Raw genomic sequence first — 17,467 nt, 5'->3', positions numbered from 1 at the left:
TTGTAATGTCATATACAGCAGGAGACTGGGAACCGTGACTGATGTGCCTGGTAGGGAAATGGATTAATCTTGGACCTGAAGCACAGCCTTCTTTGTGTGCACCCCTTTGGGGTGGTGGTGGAGGGAGAGCACTGGACTTTGGCTGTCTGAGGGTAAACTCCAAGGAGTGCACTTCTCTCATCATCATGGAGAATACACATCTGTAAAGCTCAGTGGGAAGACATGGTGTTATCTTGTGGGCTCTGCTCTAGAGTTCGTGGGTTCTGGTCTTTGTGTCCAATTTGGTTGCTTTGCAGGAGGAGCACCTGGGGCTTGAGAATTTCAGTTCAGTTGAGCCAAACTGTAGATTATTTCAGGGCAGAGAGCAAGGAAGAACAGCTCTTTTTTTTCTTTTTTTTTTTCTTCTTCTTTTCTCTATCCTCTGTGGTGGTTTCTGTTGCTTAGCAAACTTGGCGTATTTAACTCACCAGACACGGAGATTTTACAACGCCAGACCCATACTGCTGCCAAAGCAGCAATAAATGCTGCTTTAAAGAATGGAATGGGCAGAGCTGAGGTGGGTTTAAATTGCAAAGTTGCATACTTGAAAGTTAAGGAGTACTATCAGATGCTGTGTTTTTTGCCTTGTTTTATAGGAGTTCTGTCTTGTTCATTGTGCACCCTTTTACTCTGCCTCCTTTGCATAAAATAATTATCTGGCTCTTCTTGTCCTCCCAGTGTTCAAGTTTCTGGGTTTTGTTTTGTTTTTAATAGGATGAGACACAGTACAATCAGAACAAGAAGGATTACAAAAGCTGGAAGATCTGTGTAGGCTTTCAAGAGCACTGAGGTTAATTTATACTACTTGTGGTTTTCTTGTGTACACAAAATGCTTATTCATTTCCTCTTTTTTTCAGTTTTTATTTTTCAAATAGCTATCAAAGAATTTTTTTCCCTTTAATGGTCTTGAGAAATTAATCTTCCCTCTGGAACCTTTTGTAATATTGCACAAGCTCCAGTGTATTTGAATTACAAGAACTGCTTCCGTTCATTTGGATGCATGCTCTTGTTATGCAGCAATGCAAACTCTCGAAAGTGTAGGAAAGGCTAATTGCAAGCACAGTTTTCTTGCTGGAATTCAAATTGCTTGTAGACATGTAATTAGAAACAGCTCTGTGTAAAACGATGTGCCCTTATGCCTGTATCTTTCTCTTTATTTACAGGGCAAACAATCTCTGCTGCAACAGCAGGAGATTTCCTTCTGTATCATATCATAGCATAGTATAGTCTTGAGAATAAATCTGGAGTTCTTTTGCTAGAGGACAAGTTGACTTCTCTGCTTCATGTCTTCTTTCTGGGGCTGTTAACAAAGCATCAGTGGTGATATGACAGCACACTCCTGTTTGCTGGAATACAACCTGTAGCCTCCCAGTGGAACACGTCGCATTGTGCTGTTCTCTCACTTCATGTTTTTCTCTTCTAATTCTGTGCTCTAAACCTCTTAGTGTGGCAGGAATATGGATAATCCGCCACCAGCTAACTGGCACAGCAGATAAAATGATGGGAGATGCTGCAGGAGCCCCTCGTGCAGTGGGGGCAGAGAGTTTATCAGATCTTCTGAATACTTGCAGTGGGACTTGTGACCTCCTCAAGGCACGTGCTGATTGAAGTGACAAGGTTCAGATATCAAAACTGTCAGATTGACCACAAATTTACAAGACTATATGAAAAGAAACAGAACAGGTTGCTGTAGGGTAGAACATAATCTGTGACTCATGTAAAACGGTAAAGCTTGAACTCCTGTGTCTGTGGAGATTGTAGAATTAGCAAGTATTTCTGTTCTGGTTTGCTATAAGCCTGAAATACACCTGCTGTTCTACTTACTGCCAAGACTGAGCTAAAAAACTCAGCAGCCCAGAAAAAAAATAGAGTAATTTTGTCATTTAAAAAAAGGAAAGAACAAAAGAGATTCCCAGTCTTCTTTTTGTCACGTCTCTTGAGTGCCTATCTTGGCAAAGCGATTGGTGACAGCAAGTCTACTGTAGCTCTAGACTAAAATAAGATCATGACAATGATACTGTCAGTGACAAAAAGCAAAGCTAATTAGCCACAAAAAAGTCTTATGCATAGTTGATAGTTCATGAAAGAGAATATGTATATTTGTGTATATATAGGTGTGTTTATACATACATAATTTCTTGGAATTTAGTCAGGCACACTGTAACCTTGGAAAAAAATAGAAACCTGAACTCAATTCCTCATCCCATAACCTGTTCTGTGATGTACTCAAGTCTGTAATGCATCCACCTGACTTGAATAAAAATACTGGTGTGCCAGTTGTTGACAGAGAATTATATAGCATTGGATAACTTCATGAGTATGTGTTTGTTTTTTCCTACCCATACACATGGGAGGAAAAGGAGGAACAGATTTTTTTTATTATTTTATTTTATGAGCAACAAATAGCCTTTCCTGCTGATTATTTCTGTGGGGAATGAAGGATATGTCAAGCTGTATTTAGCTAAAGGTAGCTTGTACCAAAGGATGTATCTGTAAAGGAGAACTTTGAAGTCATTTTTCTACTTGCTTTAACAGTTAGAATGGAACGTTTTGTACATGGTATACCTGTGCATTTTTTGTGAAGTTATTCCAGATCTCAATTATTTGTTTTTTATGGTGAAAATATTTGCTGTAGCCCAAATGGAAACAACAAGAAAACGACAAAAAAAATCTTATTTGCCATATTTAGGGTTTATTGTTCTTCAAAATAACAAAATGTTTTTCTTCTATCCTACTTAACAGAGGAGGAACTCAGGAAGCTGAGAGAAGAAACGAATGCTGAAACATTAAGGCAAGAACTAGAAAAGGAACGACAGAGGAGGCTAGAACTGGAACAAAAAGTCAATGAAGTACTTAAAGCAAGGTAAGAGAAATGTCTTCACTGTATAGGTGAAAGCCACTTGAGGTCTCAGACTCTCTGAATGAGGAGTTTTGGTGAAAACATCAATTACCAGCCTAGACTCACTTAGATGAGTAATTCACGGAGAGAGAAGCTATGTTTTCCTGTAAAAGTACATCAGGAAGCTGAGTGATGAAACAAAGACTGAAACATTAAGGGAAAGGCTTTAAAGAGGCAGGGAAAGTGAAAACTAGAACATGAAGTCAGTGAGTACTTAAAGAAGGGTAAGAGAAATGTCTTTGCTGAAAGCCACTTGAGGTCTCAAACTGAATGAAAGTTTGGGTGAAAATATCCATTTCCAGTTTAGACTCTTAAAATAAACGAGTGGTTCACAGAGAAAGAAGCTGTCCTTTCCTATAAAAGTACATCTTGTACAGAGCAGTACTCCCGTATTACTTGACCATATGTACTGTCATAGCAACAGAGATGTCCTGGCAGTTGTCTGGTTGGAATGTTCTTCCTATCATCTCTGGGGTCTGACCTGCATGGAGCTGTCAGCATGCACTGTGTGATGCTGAATGCCGTGCTGATGGATATATGTTGCCTCTTCTAACACTGTCATCTCCTGACTGCCCAGTCAGTGCTACTCCTCTTCTGGTGAGTGCAAGGACATCCCAGTACCACACCACAGTCCTTAATGTGTGGAAGTGGCTGAAATTTGAGCCTTCCTTGCCACTGCAGTGAGGAGTATGTCCCTCCCCATACTCCTAAATTTGTACAGCTTTGAAGACATTTCTCCTGATGCTACTAAGCAACACATTTGATGATGTCTCTTCTTAGTCTGCCTGTCTGTATGGAGACTTTAGATCTTAGAACTGCAGCAGATGCTTGGTGACCCTGATGGTCTAACTCGCTTGCCTGCGTTGTTGTCCTCAGCATAGCTAAGGTTACTTGGCTGAGTACTTGGAGCTGTGGTTCAACATCAACTACAGTCATCACTAAATAGTGCAAGCTGAGTTGGTAATTGTGCAGAGTAAATGCTGCCAGCTATTTGGAGGTTACAGGCAAGAGCAAACTGGCAAAACTTTTTGCTCTGGGTATGAGATTTCCAATACTATACAAACTTCACTAGCTACTTCCTGCAGTGCATATGCTGAGCATAAAAATCCTTTTATGGTTAGGCCAGCTGCCCTTACACCCAGTATTCTGTTGCAGGGGGATGGGAGATGTTTATGGAGAGTATGTGAGCTTACTTGCTTTCAGTAGTCTATGCTAAGCTATGGAAGTAGTTCAGAAGTTCACTGTTAACTACGAAGAAGCAATTGTGGGAGTTTGTTTCTTTAATACATTTCTTAGTGTCTCTACTTAGAGTTGAGTTAATCACAGAAGTGAGTAACTATTAAGCATTCAGCTTAAGTATTACCTTTGGTCACTTTTTTCTGCAGACCGTAGAGTTCCAGATTTTCCTGTGTTTCCCCTTCAGTGCTTCATTTACTATTCTTTAATTCTTCCGTCTTAAGATGAAAAGTCTGTGTTCACACTGTAGGTTCACCGAGGCTTTTATATGGCAGATGAAATACTCTTACTCTCAAAACCTGGTACAGCATTATTTTTTTTTATTTTGGCTGATGTTTTGTCAAAATCACTGGTTCCATGCAGGATTGGTCCATGTGCAGTCCTGACCCACGCTGTATGCTTAGAAGAGGCTCTGTGAGGTCCTTGCAAGCCAGTCCTGTGGTCATGCACCGGGAATGTGACCTGCATGGTTCTGTTTTGGGAATTTTTTCTGTGGTTTTATGGTTGCTCTCAGAGCTGCGAAGTAGGAGACCGTTTTTCACCTCCTGTGCTGGTTGGCTTTGCTGCATGCACATGTAACTTCCCTTTAGTGTCTAGACTGAAGATTCATTGTTTGAGTGAACTGCTGGGAACAGTGGAAAAGGGACAAAGTTGGACCTGTTCCCATGCTGAGAATATCTGTTTGCCCCATAACAGCATTATAAAGTGTGAATGTTAGTAGGTGAAACTGATGCTTCAGGGCACCTTTTTGTCTAATATGCTACCTGCTATGGTTCAACCAGGCAGCACCACACAGTCATTTGCTCACTCCCCTGCTTCCTAGTGGGATAGGGGAGAGAATTAAAGAAAAAAAACAACACAAACTAGAACTGGTGGGTTGAGATAAAACTATTTACTGAGATAGAGAAATGGAAACTAGTTATCACTATGTATATAAAAATGTGTATCGCAAGTGATGCACAAGCAATTGCCTGTCATCCCCCAACTAGACCCCCAAGCAGCAGAATAGAGAGAGATGAACTCCCACCACCTCCAGAACTCCTTCCACTTGATGTCATATGGCATGGAATATCCTTTTGGCCAGTTTAAGTCAGCTATCCTAATTCTGTTCCCTTCCAGCTCTTTGGGCCCTTTTGGCCCTGTACAGCACTGCTTAGTGGACAACTGTAAGCAATGGTGTGTTATCAATATTGTTTTTCTTCTAGAACCAAAACATAGCATTATACCAGACACTTTGAAGAAAACAATTCCATCCCAGCTGAAACTAAGCAAATCCCGTACAGCTGAGTACAGTACTGGTTGTACCATCAACTCTGGCCCTTAGGCTTTCTTTTGAGAGGGGAACACCTGGGTTCATGCCCATCACAGAAGGGGGAGAATTATTCCATTCTAACAGAGTTCTGAAGAAGGACAAGGGCTTCCTCTGTAGGAAGTGCCCACCGTCCTGTGTGTGGACTTGCTCTTTACAGGAAGCAATAGGGGTATCCCAGGATCTGATATTGGCCAAATAAGGGTCTGACTGTGACTTTGCAAGTATGAGCATTTTACAGAGAAAAGAGTTTGGTCTTTGTTTATCAAATGTTTGGGCTTTTTTTCAGCTCTCAGTGTTTTCTCTCGAACTGTCAACATCTGTTGTGTTGGGTTGTGGATAACCATAATCAGAGAAAATCTCTAACAAGTGTGCCACTATTAAACTAATGTGGCATGACCTCTCCCCCTCAATGCTGTGTTCCCATTTAGATATCTTAAGGATTACACTAGCCCTTTGAACTTGGCTTGCACTTGAGGTTTACATTCAGCCAATTAACCATTTTATCCAAGTCTTTTTCTGATTCATGTTGCTAACATTTCAATCTTTTTGGGCAGACATTTATACAACAGCAAAAAAAATATATCGAAACTGCTTTTCAGTTTACACTCAGAAGAAAAATTGGTTTACCTAGGCTTTTTGTTACACCGTGCTCATTGTGTGAAATTCTTTTCCACTGCTTTTTATCTGTTTGCACTTTACTATAGGCATTTTAAAATACCTCTGTTATTACTACAGACACAGTGTTGACACAATCAAGCATATAGTAGGCTAAATATATATCTGCTAGCAACTTAATTTTATTAAGTGAATTTGCCTTGGAAAGTCACTATTTGTACTTACATCAACAGAAACATTTGCCCAAGTCTCAGTTAAGTTTCCATGTCATCTTCAAGTAGTATGTTTATAAAAATGTTTGCATGTATCCTCTTTGCTTACAGAAGTGAACTACTAATGAAAAACAAATCAAGCTATATTGTAAGGAGAAAGAAATTATTTTAGCTATTCCAGTATTCAGAATTATATGTGAAGCAGATCAGTACACGCAGCTGTATAAATACATGCAAAGTGTGCAACAAGGAGAGAACAATGGGTTAATGACATGTTTTTTGTGTGTAGAACATGGGCTTATTTCATCAAATTGTTTGTAGGGAGGAGTGGAAGAAGGGGATGTTTAGTTGAATTTGGATTTGTTTGTTGCAATGTTCACTGTATGTCTGAGCATTCAGAAAGAGGCCCTCGGCTCAAGTTTTCCATAGACACTTTGAGACAGCCCAGCATTTGGTGCAACAGCTGAAGCCAGTAACATTTTACTGGTGGAACAATGCATAAATAATCTGGAATAGTCTTGTGTGAGTAATGCTTGTTTAGTGTAAATTGTGGGCTGTTGCTGCCTTGTTTTACAATTTGTTTCCAGCTCTGTCACACAATAAAAAATACGAAGTACTGTAACAACACTTACCAGCAAGCTGTGTCTCATATGAATCTCTTGAGCTATTTTTAAGAAGAATAGACAGTGGTTTGACATAAGCCACCGTTTCTTCTGTATTGTGCATTTTTATTGACTAACTGGCCCCTTGCTGAATGGCATCCCTTGAGAAGATGCTCTGCATGACAGTGAAAATAGCTGTTCACTGAAGACTTTCTCCACTGGAAAGGTACCTGTTAGGCTGGGACTGCACACAGGTAGCAAGAAGCTGACACCCAGGTCAGGTTTTTGGCAGTGGTACTGCGCTGGGATTGCTAACAAATCCAGCTTGCTGAACTGTCCTTCTCATTATTTTTAACTTATCAGCCTGTCACCAAATCTACCTCCTGTAAAGAGTAGTGTGGGGTGTTGTGTTTTTTTTTGGTTTTTTTTTGTTGTTGTTTTTCTCTGGCCACAGATGTTTAGATGAGATCTTGCACAACTTTGAGTTGATAACAGTTCTTCTGAGAGCTTTTATTTTGTTTCTGAAAGTACAAACTATATTAGCCATGTAAAATTTGGGAATATCTGTGTGGGATGGACAAAGCATCCTAAAGTATTTGGTGTATTTTAATGGGAGGGAAATGGAAAACGTGAAAGTATTTTAACTCAAGTATGTAACAGCCCCTCTGGTTGAGATGCCATGTATATCTGACTGATTTGTCTTTAAACTGAGCCATGAAAATACCTCATTTCTGCATAATATTTTTGTTTCTGTTATTGGAAGGTGCTTTCCGTGGAAGTGTGCATGTGTTTCTTTGAGATCCAACAGAGACAAAACTGGCTTCAGAAAAGCTGTCAAAGGAATGATGATGGGTTTGTGAGCTCAGTATTAGAGCTGGTCTGTAGGAAGAGTGCACATGGCTGAGAGCAGCCCTGTAGCTGTTGTAAGGCTGTGTGCAGTAGGTCAGGTCTTCTTGTAGTTTTTTGGAAAGATTCTTTTGATTCAAATTCAGTTCAACTCACAGCTGTAGTCAAGGCTAAAGACACACAAAGCAAAAATATTTAGATATGATAAACGAGCAGCAGTTCAGCATCAAGGTTCCCTAAACATTTGGGTCATATGGCTATGAAAATAACAGTTTGGCACCATTTTGTGTGTTTCTGTGGGGCAGAATTGAGTGGAAGCCTCACTGATGTGTGCTTGTCATTTTTAAACATTGCACATGTACTCATCATGAGCAGCTCTAACATCCATGCTTCCCTGCCAAGTGTGTATAAAAGAATTCCCACACTTGTGCTCATCTTTTCTTAGCCGTAGCTTGCTATTTCCTGTTTTAATCAGCCTTTGCTTCTAAGTGGGTTCAATCTGTAGTTGCATAAACATGCCCTTCCATCAGGAGGATGGCCCGTTAGCCTTACTGACCACAGCTTTTTTTCTGGGTGGAAAGCACGCTCACAGAGGCATTAATGCAGCTTGTTTTCTTCAGTACAGGCTGCAGTTAGGAAGTCTGCAGCAAAACACAACCTTCTGTGTTGTTTCAAAGACGGTTCATATTTTCCTGCCTTCTAATTGGTCTCTGGCATGAGAAGAGGTTCAGAAACTGTAGGAAGGATGATTCCTGCCCATCAGGGGTCTTGCTGTAGTGAGTTGGGCTTTCCAATGGGTTTTCAAGCCTAAAGAATGAATTTTGAGCTTCCTGAACCAAATTTGTCTGAGGTGGCTAATTATAACCTGATTCGCAGGTGCAGTAATGAGTTGTCATTAACCTGGTGATTCATAAAGGTCATGTTCTTCATGGGGAAAGAGTGAGAGGCAGATGGCAAGTAAAACAGTGCCAAAAAATGAACAAATGGAAAAACCACCGGGAATGGCCAGAGCCAGACTCTGGTGTGCTACTGAGGAAGGCAGTAAGCCTGGTATTCCAGACTGTTGCTGGATGAGATCTTTCTTGATTTTTTTCCAAGTAACATAGAGAGTAATGACGCTGAGCTGCTTCTGAAAATAGATCCCAGCATGTCAAAGGAAGACCCAGCCTGAAGGCTCTGATGATTGTTGATGGTGGGATCCCATCTCCATTCTGTCACTGGAGCTGTTCAGGTGTGACATCCCCCCAGGATGCTGCTCAAGCAATGGGAACCTGCCTGTGAATGACTGTGGCCTTCCTACCAAAATGAGTTTTCAGTGATATGTGGTGGCAGTGACAGACGGTGACTAAAAATGTCCCACCTGTATGGAGTCACTGTAGAACTGTGTTGGGAGAAAGACACTGCTATGCAGTAATCTGTGCAAATTTGATCACATTCATTGCTTGTTGTCTTTAGAGGGATGGAGTTGGATGCATGTGTGAGAAGGCGCAAGGAGAAGGAATGTCTGGGTGGAGAACCTCAGGGTTGTACAGAACTGGGGAAAAATTGCAGAGAAACACAAGTGAAAGTTTAGTTAGGGGAAAAAAAAAACTGCTGGTATTTAGATTACTTCTGAGAAAATTTGAAGAGTTGCTGCAAATATAGAAACAGTGTGGAAAAGACCTGCGGAGGGGTGAAAACAAGTGGTTTTCAAAGATGAAACCATTGAGTTCACCTTGACTGACATCCAGTTACTTTACAAATCAATAAACTATTTCTAAATGTTCCTTTTAGAAATAAGCAGGAACGTAGAAAATCCATTATGTATGGGGAGTGCTTGTAATTAGCCCTGTCATTTTTCCATTTTAATGAGTCAGAATGCACAAATTCACAGAAGCCTTTGCCATGTGCAGACAATACAGTGAGATTTTACCTAATGTACTTCTTGGAAGAAAGGCAAGATGCCTATAAACCCATCTATATTCTGTTACCTACCTAGTGCACAGTGATCTCCTCTTGCTGACCTGCATCCGTCCCACTTGGTTCCTTTCCTGAGGAGTGAGAGATGGAATGAACATTTGAAAGCACCTACCTTGTCTCCTTAAATAAGTGGCAGTGAAAGTACACAGCTAACATGTTATTGTTTTGAATAATAACCTTTTTGGTTATACAGTTCTGTGTCACAAAAAGCTTGCTGCAGCTGTTCTGTTGCAGAGCTGCTTCTTCATTAGAGAAATCTTTCTGTAGCATGTCTGCATGGATGGCTAAAGACTGATGAGCTGATGCTGGAAGTGTTCTCAAGACACTTTAGCAGTTGGAGGCTATGGATCCTGCAGATGTAATGTGGAGCCTTATACGTGTGCAGAATGGCCAGATGGTTCTTGTTTTCCAAAACGTGTGGTTTTAAGAATGAGAACATTATTCTTGATCTGTCTTAAAAGATGAGACCAGTGATGCCTGATTCTTGTTGTGTGGCTTTGGAACATTATCATCTCTGTTTTTCACACTGATACATGAATTTTGCATTTATTTATTTTTTAATACAGTTTCATCTTGGCTTGGCATCTCTGCGCCGAGAGCTAACAATGTAGCATTTGAAATAATTCTTGGTATGTGCTCTTCTCACTGTGAAGATGAGTGGTATTGAGTGTACTAACAGCAGCAGAATTCAAGGGTCATATAATAAACTGTGGTATTGTTTGAGTACTGTGGTTATCAGCTTGCAGTATGGAATCCCTTTTCATTTATTGCTGTGGGAAGAGTCAGGGCTCTGAAGAGTTTTCTGGCAGCGTTGCAATAAACATAAAATGCAAAGACATAAGTAATACAACCAAATGATACTAAAATATTTTGTTAAAAGATCAGGCTGAGTGGTTGCTGACAGAAAATGGCTAAACTACACTTATCCGTTACATGGTGATATTTCCCTGGATCCTGAATGCAGCGTACTGTGATAATTTTAATCCTGCAATAGGATGCATGTTTGGTTTTCTCTTTAATTAACTTGCAGGATTTTGCATTGTTTCTGTTCTTCTTTGCAGAGCTGAAGAGGTATCTGCAGCTCAACAGCCTGCAAAGCCACAGACACAGGCCAATGGAGCAGGTAATCTTGGTCAGATCTGTACTAGCAGTTTGATGCAGTTCATTTTCTTTCCACTCGTTTCTTTTGAAGCTCTTCCAGAAAATAAGATGTTATGGGAAAACTTGCTTGGTCATGAATCAGACTTTTGAAGAAGCCCAAGTAAGAGCATCTGAGCAGATTCTTATGTCTGTGTATGATTCTGCTTTTAGTTTTTGTAGATGATTTTATATGCTTGAATAAGGATATATATATATTTTTAATTAGACGACCTTCAGGAATGTAATGAAATCTGTTGTCTGACTTTTTGCATGTTGAGCTGTTCAACCTGGAGAAGAGAAAGCTCCAGGGAGACCCGATAGCAGCCTTTCAATATCTAAAGGGGAGCTGTGACCCATCTCCTCTTTCTTACACTGTTTTATTGACCTCTCTTTCCAAAGAATGCTGCTAGAAAGTGATTTTCTGAGGTAGAGACAACACAAAAGATGAGTGTTCTGCTCTCATCTGCACTGCCTAATCCTGCTATGTACTTCCACTGAAACCAGCATAAAGAAAGCATACAGTGCTTCGTTGCTTTCCATCTCCTTTTCCTGTCAGATTAGCATAGCTGTAAGGTGATCATCCTATTCTCTGCTCAGGAGTGTTTTGCTTTACACTTCCTTTTCTCTGGATGACCCATCAGCACAACAGGAGTGCTGAGATTTGGGTCAGACCTCTGTTAAGAGAACACAGCAAAAAGTTTGTTAGTGTTTGCTAAAAATTCTCATCTGTTAAGAGTGTTTCAGTAATTTCTGTAGTTGTATAGTGAGGTGTTCCCATGCGCTGTACTTACAGCAAAACTTGTGCTGGATGCAGGAATCTTCTTCAGTCATCTTTACAAGCATGGCATAGTCTCTGTTTCTGTGAAATGGCAGAACTAAATCACATAGTGAACTTCCAGGAGAAGTGTTACGGAAAGACAGAAATGCTGTTACAAAGAATACTATCTTACCAAAAACAGCATTCGGGAACGCATGAAGTTTTATACAAAGATGTTTTCTAGTAATATCCTGATACAGAGTGCTTCTTTTTTTTGTAGATAAACGTAGTCACACTGTATGTTCAAGACTCCAGAAGTGGTTTTGTGACAAATTTGGGGAGTATGTTGAGGACTTCAGATTTCAACCAGAGGAGAACACAGTGGAAACAGAGGAGCCACTTAGTGCTAGAAGGTAAATCTCCAACGTGATTGAAAGGAATTGTTGGGTTTTTACAAGTTGCTTCTCTTCAAAGACAAAAAATCAGCACCTTCTAGGTGATATGAGCAAGTGTTTGTATCAGGAGTAATTAAACTAAGGCTATCTCAAATGGTTTGTGAGTACCTGGGATGAAACACAAAACTCTATCTGCAACCTGAGGTAGAAGAATTGTTTAGCAGGCTCTGCCATGCACTTCTCAAAATGTGGGCTAAGGCTTAGTTAGGCTGCAGAGCTTTTACATTTCAATTTTTGATTTGATGCAAGATAGCCTATATTACTAGAAGCACATTTCATAAGAGGCAAGAATGAAGCTAGATGTACAAACGTTTAATTTATAACTGTGAGCAGTTTTCCAGAGACCAGGGGAGCATGACTGCATTTCAATATAATTCACTTGTTGTCTTTTTAACAAGTTTCTTCTATTGATTTTTTTCAGGTTGACTGAAAATATGAGAAGATTAAGTAAGTATTAAAAGTACTTCAATTTCTGCAAGTAGTTCTTACTGATTTTATTGTGAGGACTGCTGCATACAACGTATGAAGTTTAGAAATACTTCTGCCTGTTCAAAAGCAGGAATGGTTCTGAAATCCTGCATTAGTGCTTGGAGTGCAAAGTAACTTAAATGAACAGTGGTAGGAGCTTGCCTTAAATCTAGCATAGCACAGAGTATCTCAGTGGTAAAAATGTAGTGCTAATTAAAATGTGAAAGCACATAACAAGTGAGAACAGGTTATTTCTACAATGGCAAGATGCTTATTCCTGAGCTGCCCACATACTTTTTCCCAAGCTCCTTGCAGTTTGCTTGCTGGGCTTTTAGCTTATGCTTTCAAAGGGATAGGTAAGTCTATGAGTGGGTCTTGAATTTTTTCTCTTAGTGAGGTATTTTGGAAGGCAAAGGATGGGTGGTGGCAGGTTAAACTAAGTAGTTAAACCCTCTAGAAGTTCTGTACAACCAAGAATTGCTACAGCGTGAAAAAAAAGGCTGTTTTGTGCCTCAAATCTTTATAGTATTGTCGATGGGAGGCGCATAAGGGTCTTTAATCTCAGTACAATTGTGATTTCAGTATCCTAAGAATCAATACCAGTACTTTGGGAGCATACCTGTGATCTGTTCCCTGTAGTGAATGTGCTTTGCCTTTTGAGTAGTTTAAAAAAGAGTACTGAGCTTATGCTTTGAGTGGTTCTCAAAGGTGCCTGTTGTTCAGGGGTGCCTGGTTGCCACCTGCAGCTCTCAAGGGCCTTTCCATCAGCAGTGCTTTCCAAGTGGTGACCTTCCCTGCAGATTTGGTGTGGGATGGTGAAACAGAGCAGATGGGAGGAACTGCTGGAAGCATTGCTCAAGTCAGTGCCTTGTCTGAAGCCTCGAGTCTGCCCATCCACTTGTTTCATCCACAGCTTTGTTTAAGTCACTGATGCTCAAGGAAATCTGGCTGTTTAATCACTTCCCATAGGGAATGCACCAAGGCTAGCTGAATTTCAAACCGAACAAACTAGGACAGCAAGTTGCAGGCTCTCTTGAGGACAGCCTTTCAAAGCTGTGAGCTGTGCTGCAAACAAGGGTGGGTACCTCTGGGCTCCCCTTTCCAAGAATATTTACTCTTATCAGTAGGAGAGGCAAAAGCAGTGTTTTTCAATAGAAAAAGCAAAAGTCTTCTTGCAACAGCCCCTTCCTGTTTTGCTGTGTTGCTTAGCTAAGTGGTAAAAAAGCATATAGGAATAGGAAGAGTGAAGGACAAGTGTATTTTAGGGAGTTGAAAAAGAGCTGCTTTTGCTGCCGCTGCCTGGCTGAGTATGTCTGCAGATGGGAGCAGTGCCCTTCCCTGTACAGATTTGTCACTCAGCAAGAGCAAAGGTCTGCAGAGCTGAGAGACAGGCAGCAAGGTCTTGTGCTGTGCCTTAGAAAGAGTAAGCAGCCAAGTCCTGCTACCTGCTACCTGCAGCAGAAGTGCAGCCAAGAGATATGTAGCCTGGTTTGAGGTCAGCTTTTTTGAAGTAACAGTGAATTGCTCCTTGGTGGCTTGGAGTCCAGTCAGGCTAGTTTAGCTTGTTTTACAGTACAGTGGGCTGACCTATGCTGAGTTCTTTGGAGCAGTGTGAACAGAGCTCGGGACAGACTGCTGTAGGCATCCGAGTTACCCTTCTAAAAATAATGCAAATCTTGATTTATTTGTTTGATGTGCACTTAAGAGTTTAGATATAACTTTTATCTTGAATAGCAATTCAGTTTTCGAAAATGCATTACTGAACTGGTTGTTGTTACGTTGATGGGTCTCTACATTTTAATTTTCCTTAATTTTGATATGGCTTTTTTATATTTACATGCCTTGAGTGTTCTTACTAACTTTCTGATTTTGTTGTTTGATGTTTACAAGTGACTTAACCCCACTGTCTGCTAATTCTAATAATTGTGTTCTTTCTCTGCTCTGTTTAGAGAGAGGTGCCAAACCTGTTACTAATTTTGTGAAGAACCTTTCTGCCTTATCAGACTGGTATTCTATCTACACTTCTGCTATTGCCTTTATTGTAAGTTATGCTATTCCTCCAGAAGTTGTAAGAACTTATTTTAAAATATATTATTTATGGAAATTCGTTGAAACTGCCATATATTCAGAGGGATTACGTTGAAGTCAAGTCAAATAGTAGGATTGCAGTTAACAAAAGATACGGTGTAGTTGCCATTTAAATTAAATTTCAGAGCCATTTCAGTTGTACATTCCAAATTCGTTTTGTAATTGTTAAAATAACTTGGAACAATATAGACATTGTTCTCATGTTCTTTGCTTCCTGTCTCCCTGGTCAGTGAACTGATGGTGGTTACTGCAGCCTCTGCAAAATCTCTCTTTTTCTGGAGCTGAAAGGCTGATAGAGGCTATACTTGATAGGAAGATATCTTTCACCATCAGTGCTCTTTTCTATTGATTAGAGTCACACTTAGTGATGAGAGACAAAGCGCCCTGATTTTAGTTTCATTTAATGTGCCAACATGAGATCTGTGAACTAAATTTGAGTGTTCCCATGAGCTAAATTTAAGTGTTCCCATAGAGCAATGTAAGAAAGTTTGCATGCTGCTGTGACATAACTATTTAGTGGAGTTTTGATTTGTTCTTTTTTCTTCTATGTGTTAATGAAATGATCTAAATTCCTTTGGTTGTGCTGTAGACACAATATTTAGAATGTCGGAGGAAATTATAAGCAGTAGTTCTAACTGACTTCATCAGAATTAATCTTTTTGGTGAAAATGCTACACACTTTTCCATTAAATGATCCCCCTCTGTAAGTTATAGAGCCTTGTTGAATGATACTTTGCACTGCACAGCTGAAAGAATACTGAGGAGGAGACTTTCTCACCACTGAAGTTTGGGATTTAATTGATCTGAAATAAAACAGTGAGTTGTCCTGATGCCCTGTGAGGGTATAACTGTCCTAGCTCTTCCTTTTTCCAGTGTTTCTTTCACTGACCTAGCCTGGTCCAGCTCATCCCTGGCCTTGAAGACATTCAAGGCCAGGCTGAACGAGGTTCTAGGCAACCTGATCTAGCTGTGGTGTCCCTGTTCAAGTGAGGGGAGTTGAACTGAATGACTTCTAAAGGTCCCTTCCAACTCTACAGATTTTATGATTATAAGATATTAGACCATATCATGTTTATGTAGTAGATTCAGACTTGAAGATTTATGATTTTTTTTCCCCCACATCTTCACATAATTGCAACCTTGGAAATATTCGATCTTGTGCAGCTGAGAGCTATTTAAGTGTTATCTCTGGAGATTTGGTTCAGTCTTATAGTTTCAGCTTTACATTCATTAATGCATTGTTGTTGTCAATCCTGGAGTGGCTAAAATTCATTAATATTCATGATCTGAGTTGTATTCTCCTGAACCCGACAGTACCGTGGGAAAATGTGAGTGACTCACTGTACCTAAGTTTGTAATCTGTGTCTTTTTTTCTTTTCCTTCACAATCTGCAGATTTACATGAATGCTGTATGGCATGGCTGGGCCATTCCTATGTTCTTATTTTTAGCAATTTTGAGGTTGTCCCTAAATTACCTCATAGCCAGGTATGTATGTACTTAAATACTAGATTATTTTCTTGTAGCACTTTGCTTGAATGGGGTTTTTTTGTTCTTGTATTGATTTGTAAACTGTTACTTTTTCTAACATTGTGAATTAAGTTTACAAGCTAGAATTCAAACTCCAGTATCTATGATTTCATTGCTTAATTCTATAATCTTTGAATGCACTTAGGAATTATCTTTATTTGCCACGGCTTGGGTCATCATAAACGAGACTGCGTGTTCTCAGACAAACCTCTTAATACTTAAAGAATCGAAAATAAAAATACCCTGCAGTATTCAGAGTATCACCCTACATATTGAAGAATATCTCGAATATCACCTTACATATTGAAGCCTGCAGCTTCCTAGAGAGAATTTTCACCTACACCTAAATTGCAATTTATTCTTTTTCTTTGGCTCTTATATCCAGAGTCTTCCATTTGTATACTTGGTCTCTATTAAAAATTAAGGCTTCTTAAAAAAACCTTTTTTCTTCTTTCTGTGCTGAGAATGTCTTTTAAAATGCTATTATAAGCTTATGATTTTTTTCCCCTTAAAATTGAGATGGGGACCTTTCAGTGTGTGTCTTAAAAAATCATTTTCTAATTTCTTGCTTAATACTTGCAGTCTGATGCTCCATTCTTTGAAAATTAACAAGACCAAATAGGCTCCTGAATATGTTTATGCAATTCGTTCACTCACAAAAAAATCCTCATTATCTGTTCTGTGCACGCAGTCCACTTTTATCATAAAATCCACAAGCTGTGTACCTGATTCCATGCAGTATCTACTTAGCTAATATTGTTAAATATATATATATATATGCATTTAAAGCCACTTGTGGTTGGCTCCTTCTACTTTTGTCGTGTTGTAGGCTCCTTATTGGTTTTTGAGTGTTTTTTTTTTAAAAGCCATTTTACTTACTGCAGAAAACTGCTTTTCAGCCTCTTAGAGCCAATCCATGTTGGCAGATGGAAAAGAAATACTTGCTCTCTTTAACTATTTCCGTAACTTCTAGGGGTTGGAGAATACAGTGGAGTATTGTGCCTGAAGTTTCTGAACCTGTGGTAAGTCTTTGATCAGTTTGGTCTATGCGACTATGTTAAAAGCTGCACTTTCACAATCTTTCTATGTGTGTGAGTAGCTGAGACAGGAAAGAAGAATAAGGTGTAAATAAAGATGTAACAACTTCTTTCTCTTGCCACTTAGAAACTAATAGTGCTCTTATATTTGGGTGCTTCATAAAATGTTCTGAATTTGATTGAAATTTCTGGAATAAACTTTTATGTAATAACTGGGGCCAAGGTAGATCCTGTGGGAACTTAAAAGAAGCCTTGTGTTGTGTTTTGTTTGTAA

The 17,467-nt window shown here is 39.6% G+C and overlaps 1 protein-coding gene across 1 annotated transcript in view; it reads left to right on the top strand.

Moving 5' to 3' along the window:
• Window positions 1-17,467, top strand: part of GRAMD4 (GRAM domain containing 4) — a gene marked incomplete at both ends in the record, with an annotated part of 77,291 nt that overhangs the window by 48,015 nt on the left and 11,809 nt on the right. Inside the window, 7 exons of the mRNA XM_079549669.1 lie at window positions 2,782-2,902; window positions 10,782-10,843; window positions 11,898-12,030; window positions 12,494-12,519; window positions 14,490-14,581; window positions 16,023-16,114; window positions 17,130-17,178. Coding sequence (XP_079405795.1) covers window positions 2,782-2,902; window positions 10,782-10,843; window positions 11,898-12,030; window positions 12,494-12,519; window positions 14,490-14,581; window positions 16,023-16,114; window positions 17,130-17,178 — 575 coding nt within the window. The remainder of the gene's footprint in view (window positions 1-2,781; window positions 2,903-10,781; window positions 10,844-11,897; window positions 12,031-12,493; window positions 12,520-14,489; window positions 14,582-16,022; window positions 16,115-17,129; window positions 17,179-17,467) is intronic.

The sequence above is a fragment of the Tetrao urogallus genome, assembly GCF_951394365.1.
Source record: "Tetrao urogallus genome assembly, chromosome: 1".
NCBI lineage: Eukaryota > Metazoa > Chordata > Aves > Galliformes > Phasianidae > Tetrao > Tetrao urogallus.
This window is presented reverse-complemented; position numbering and strand designations above follow the sequence as displayed.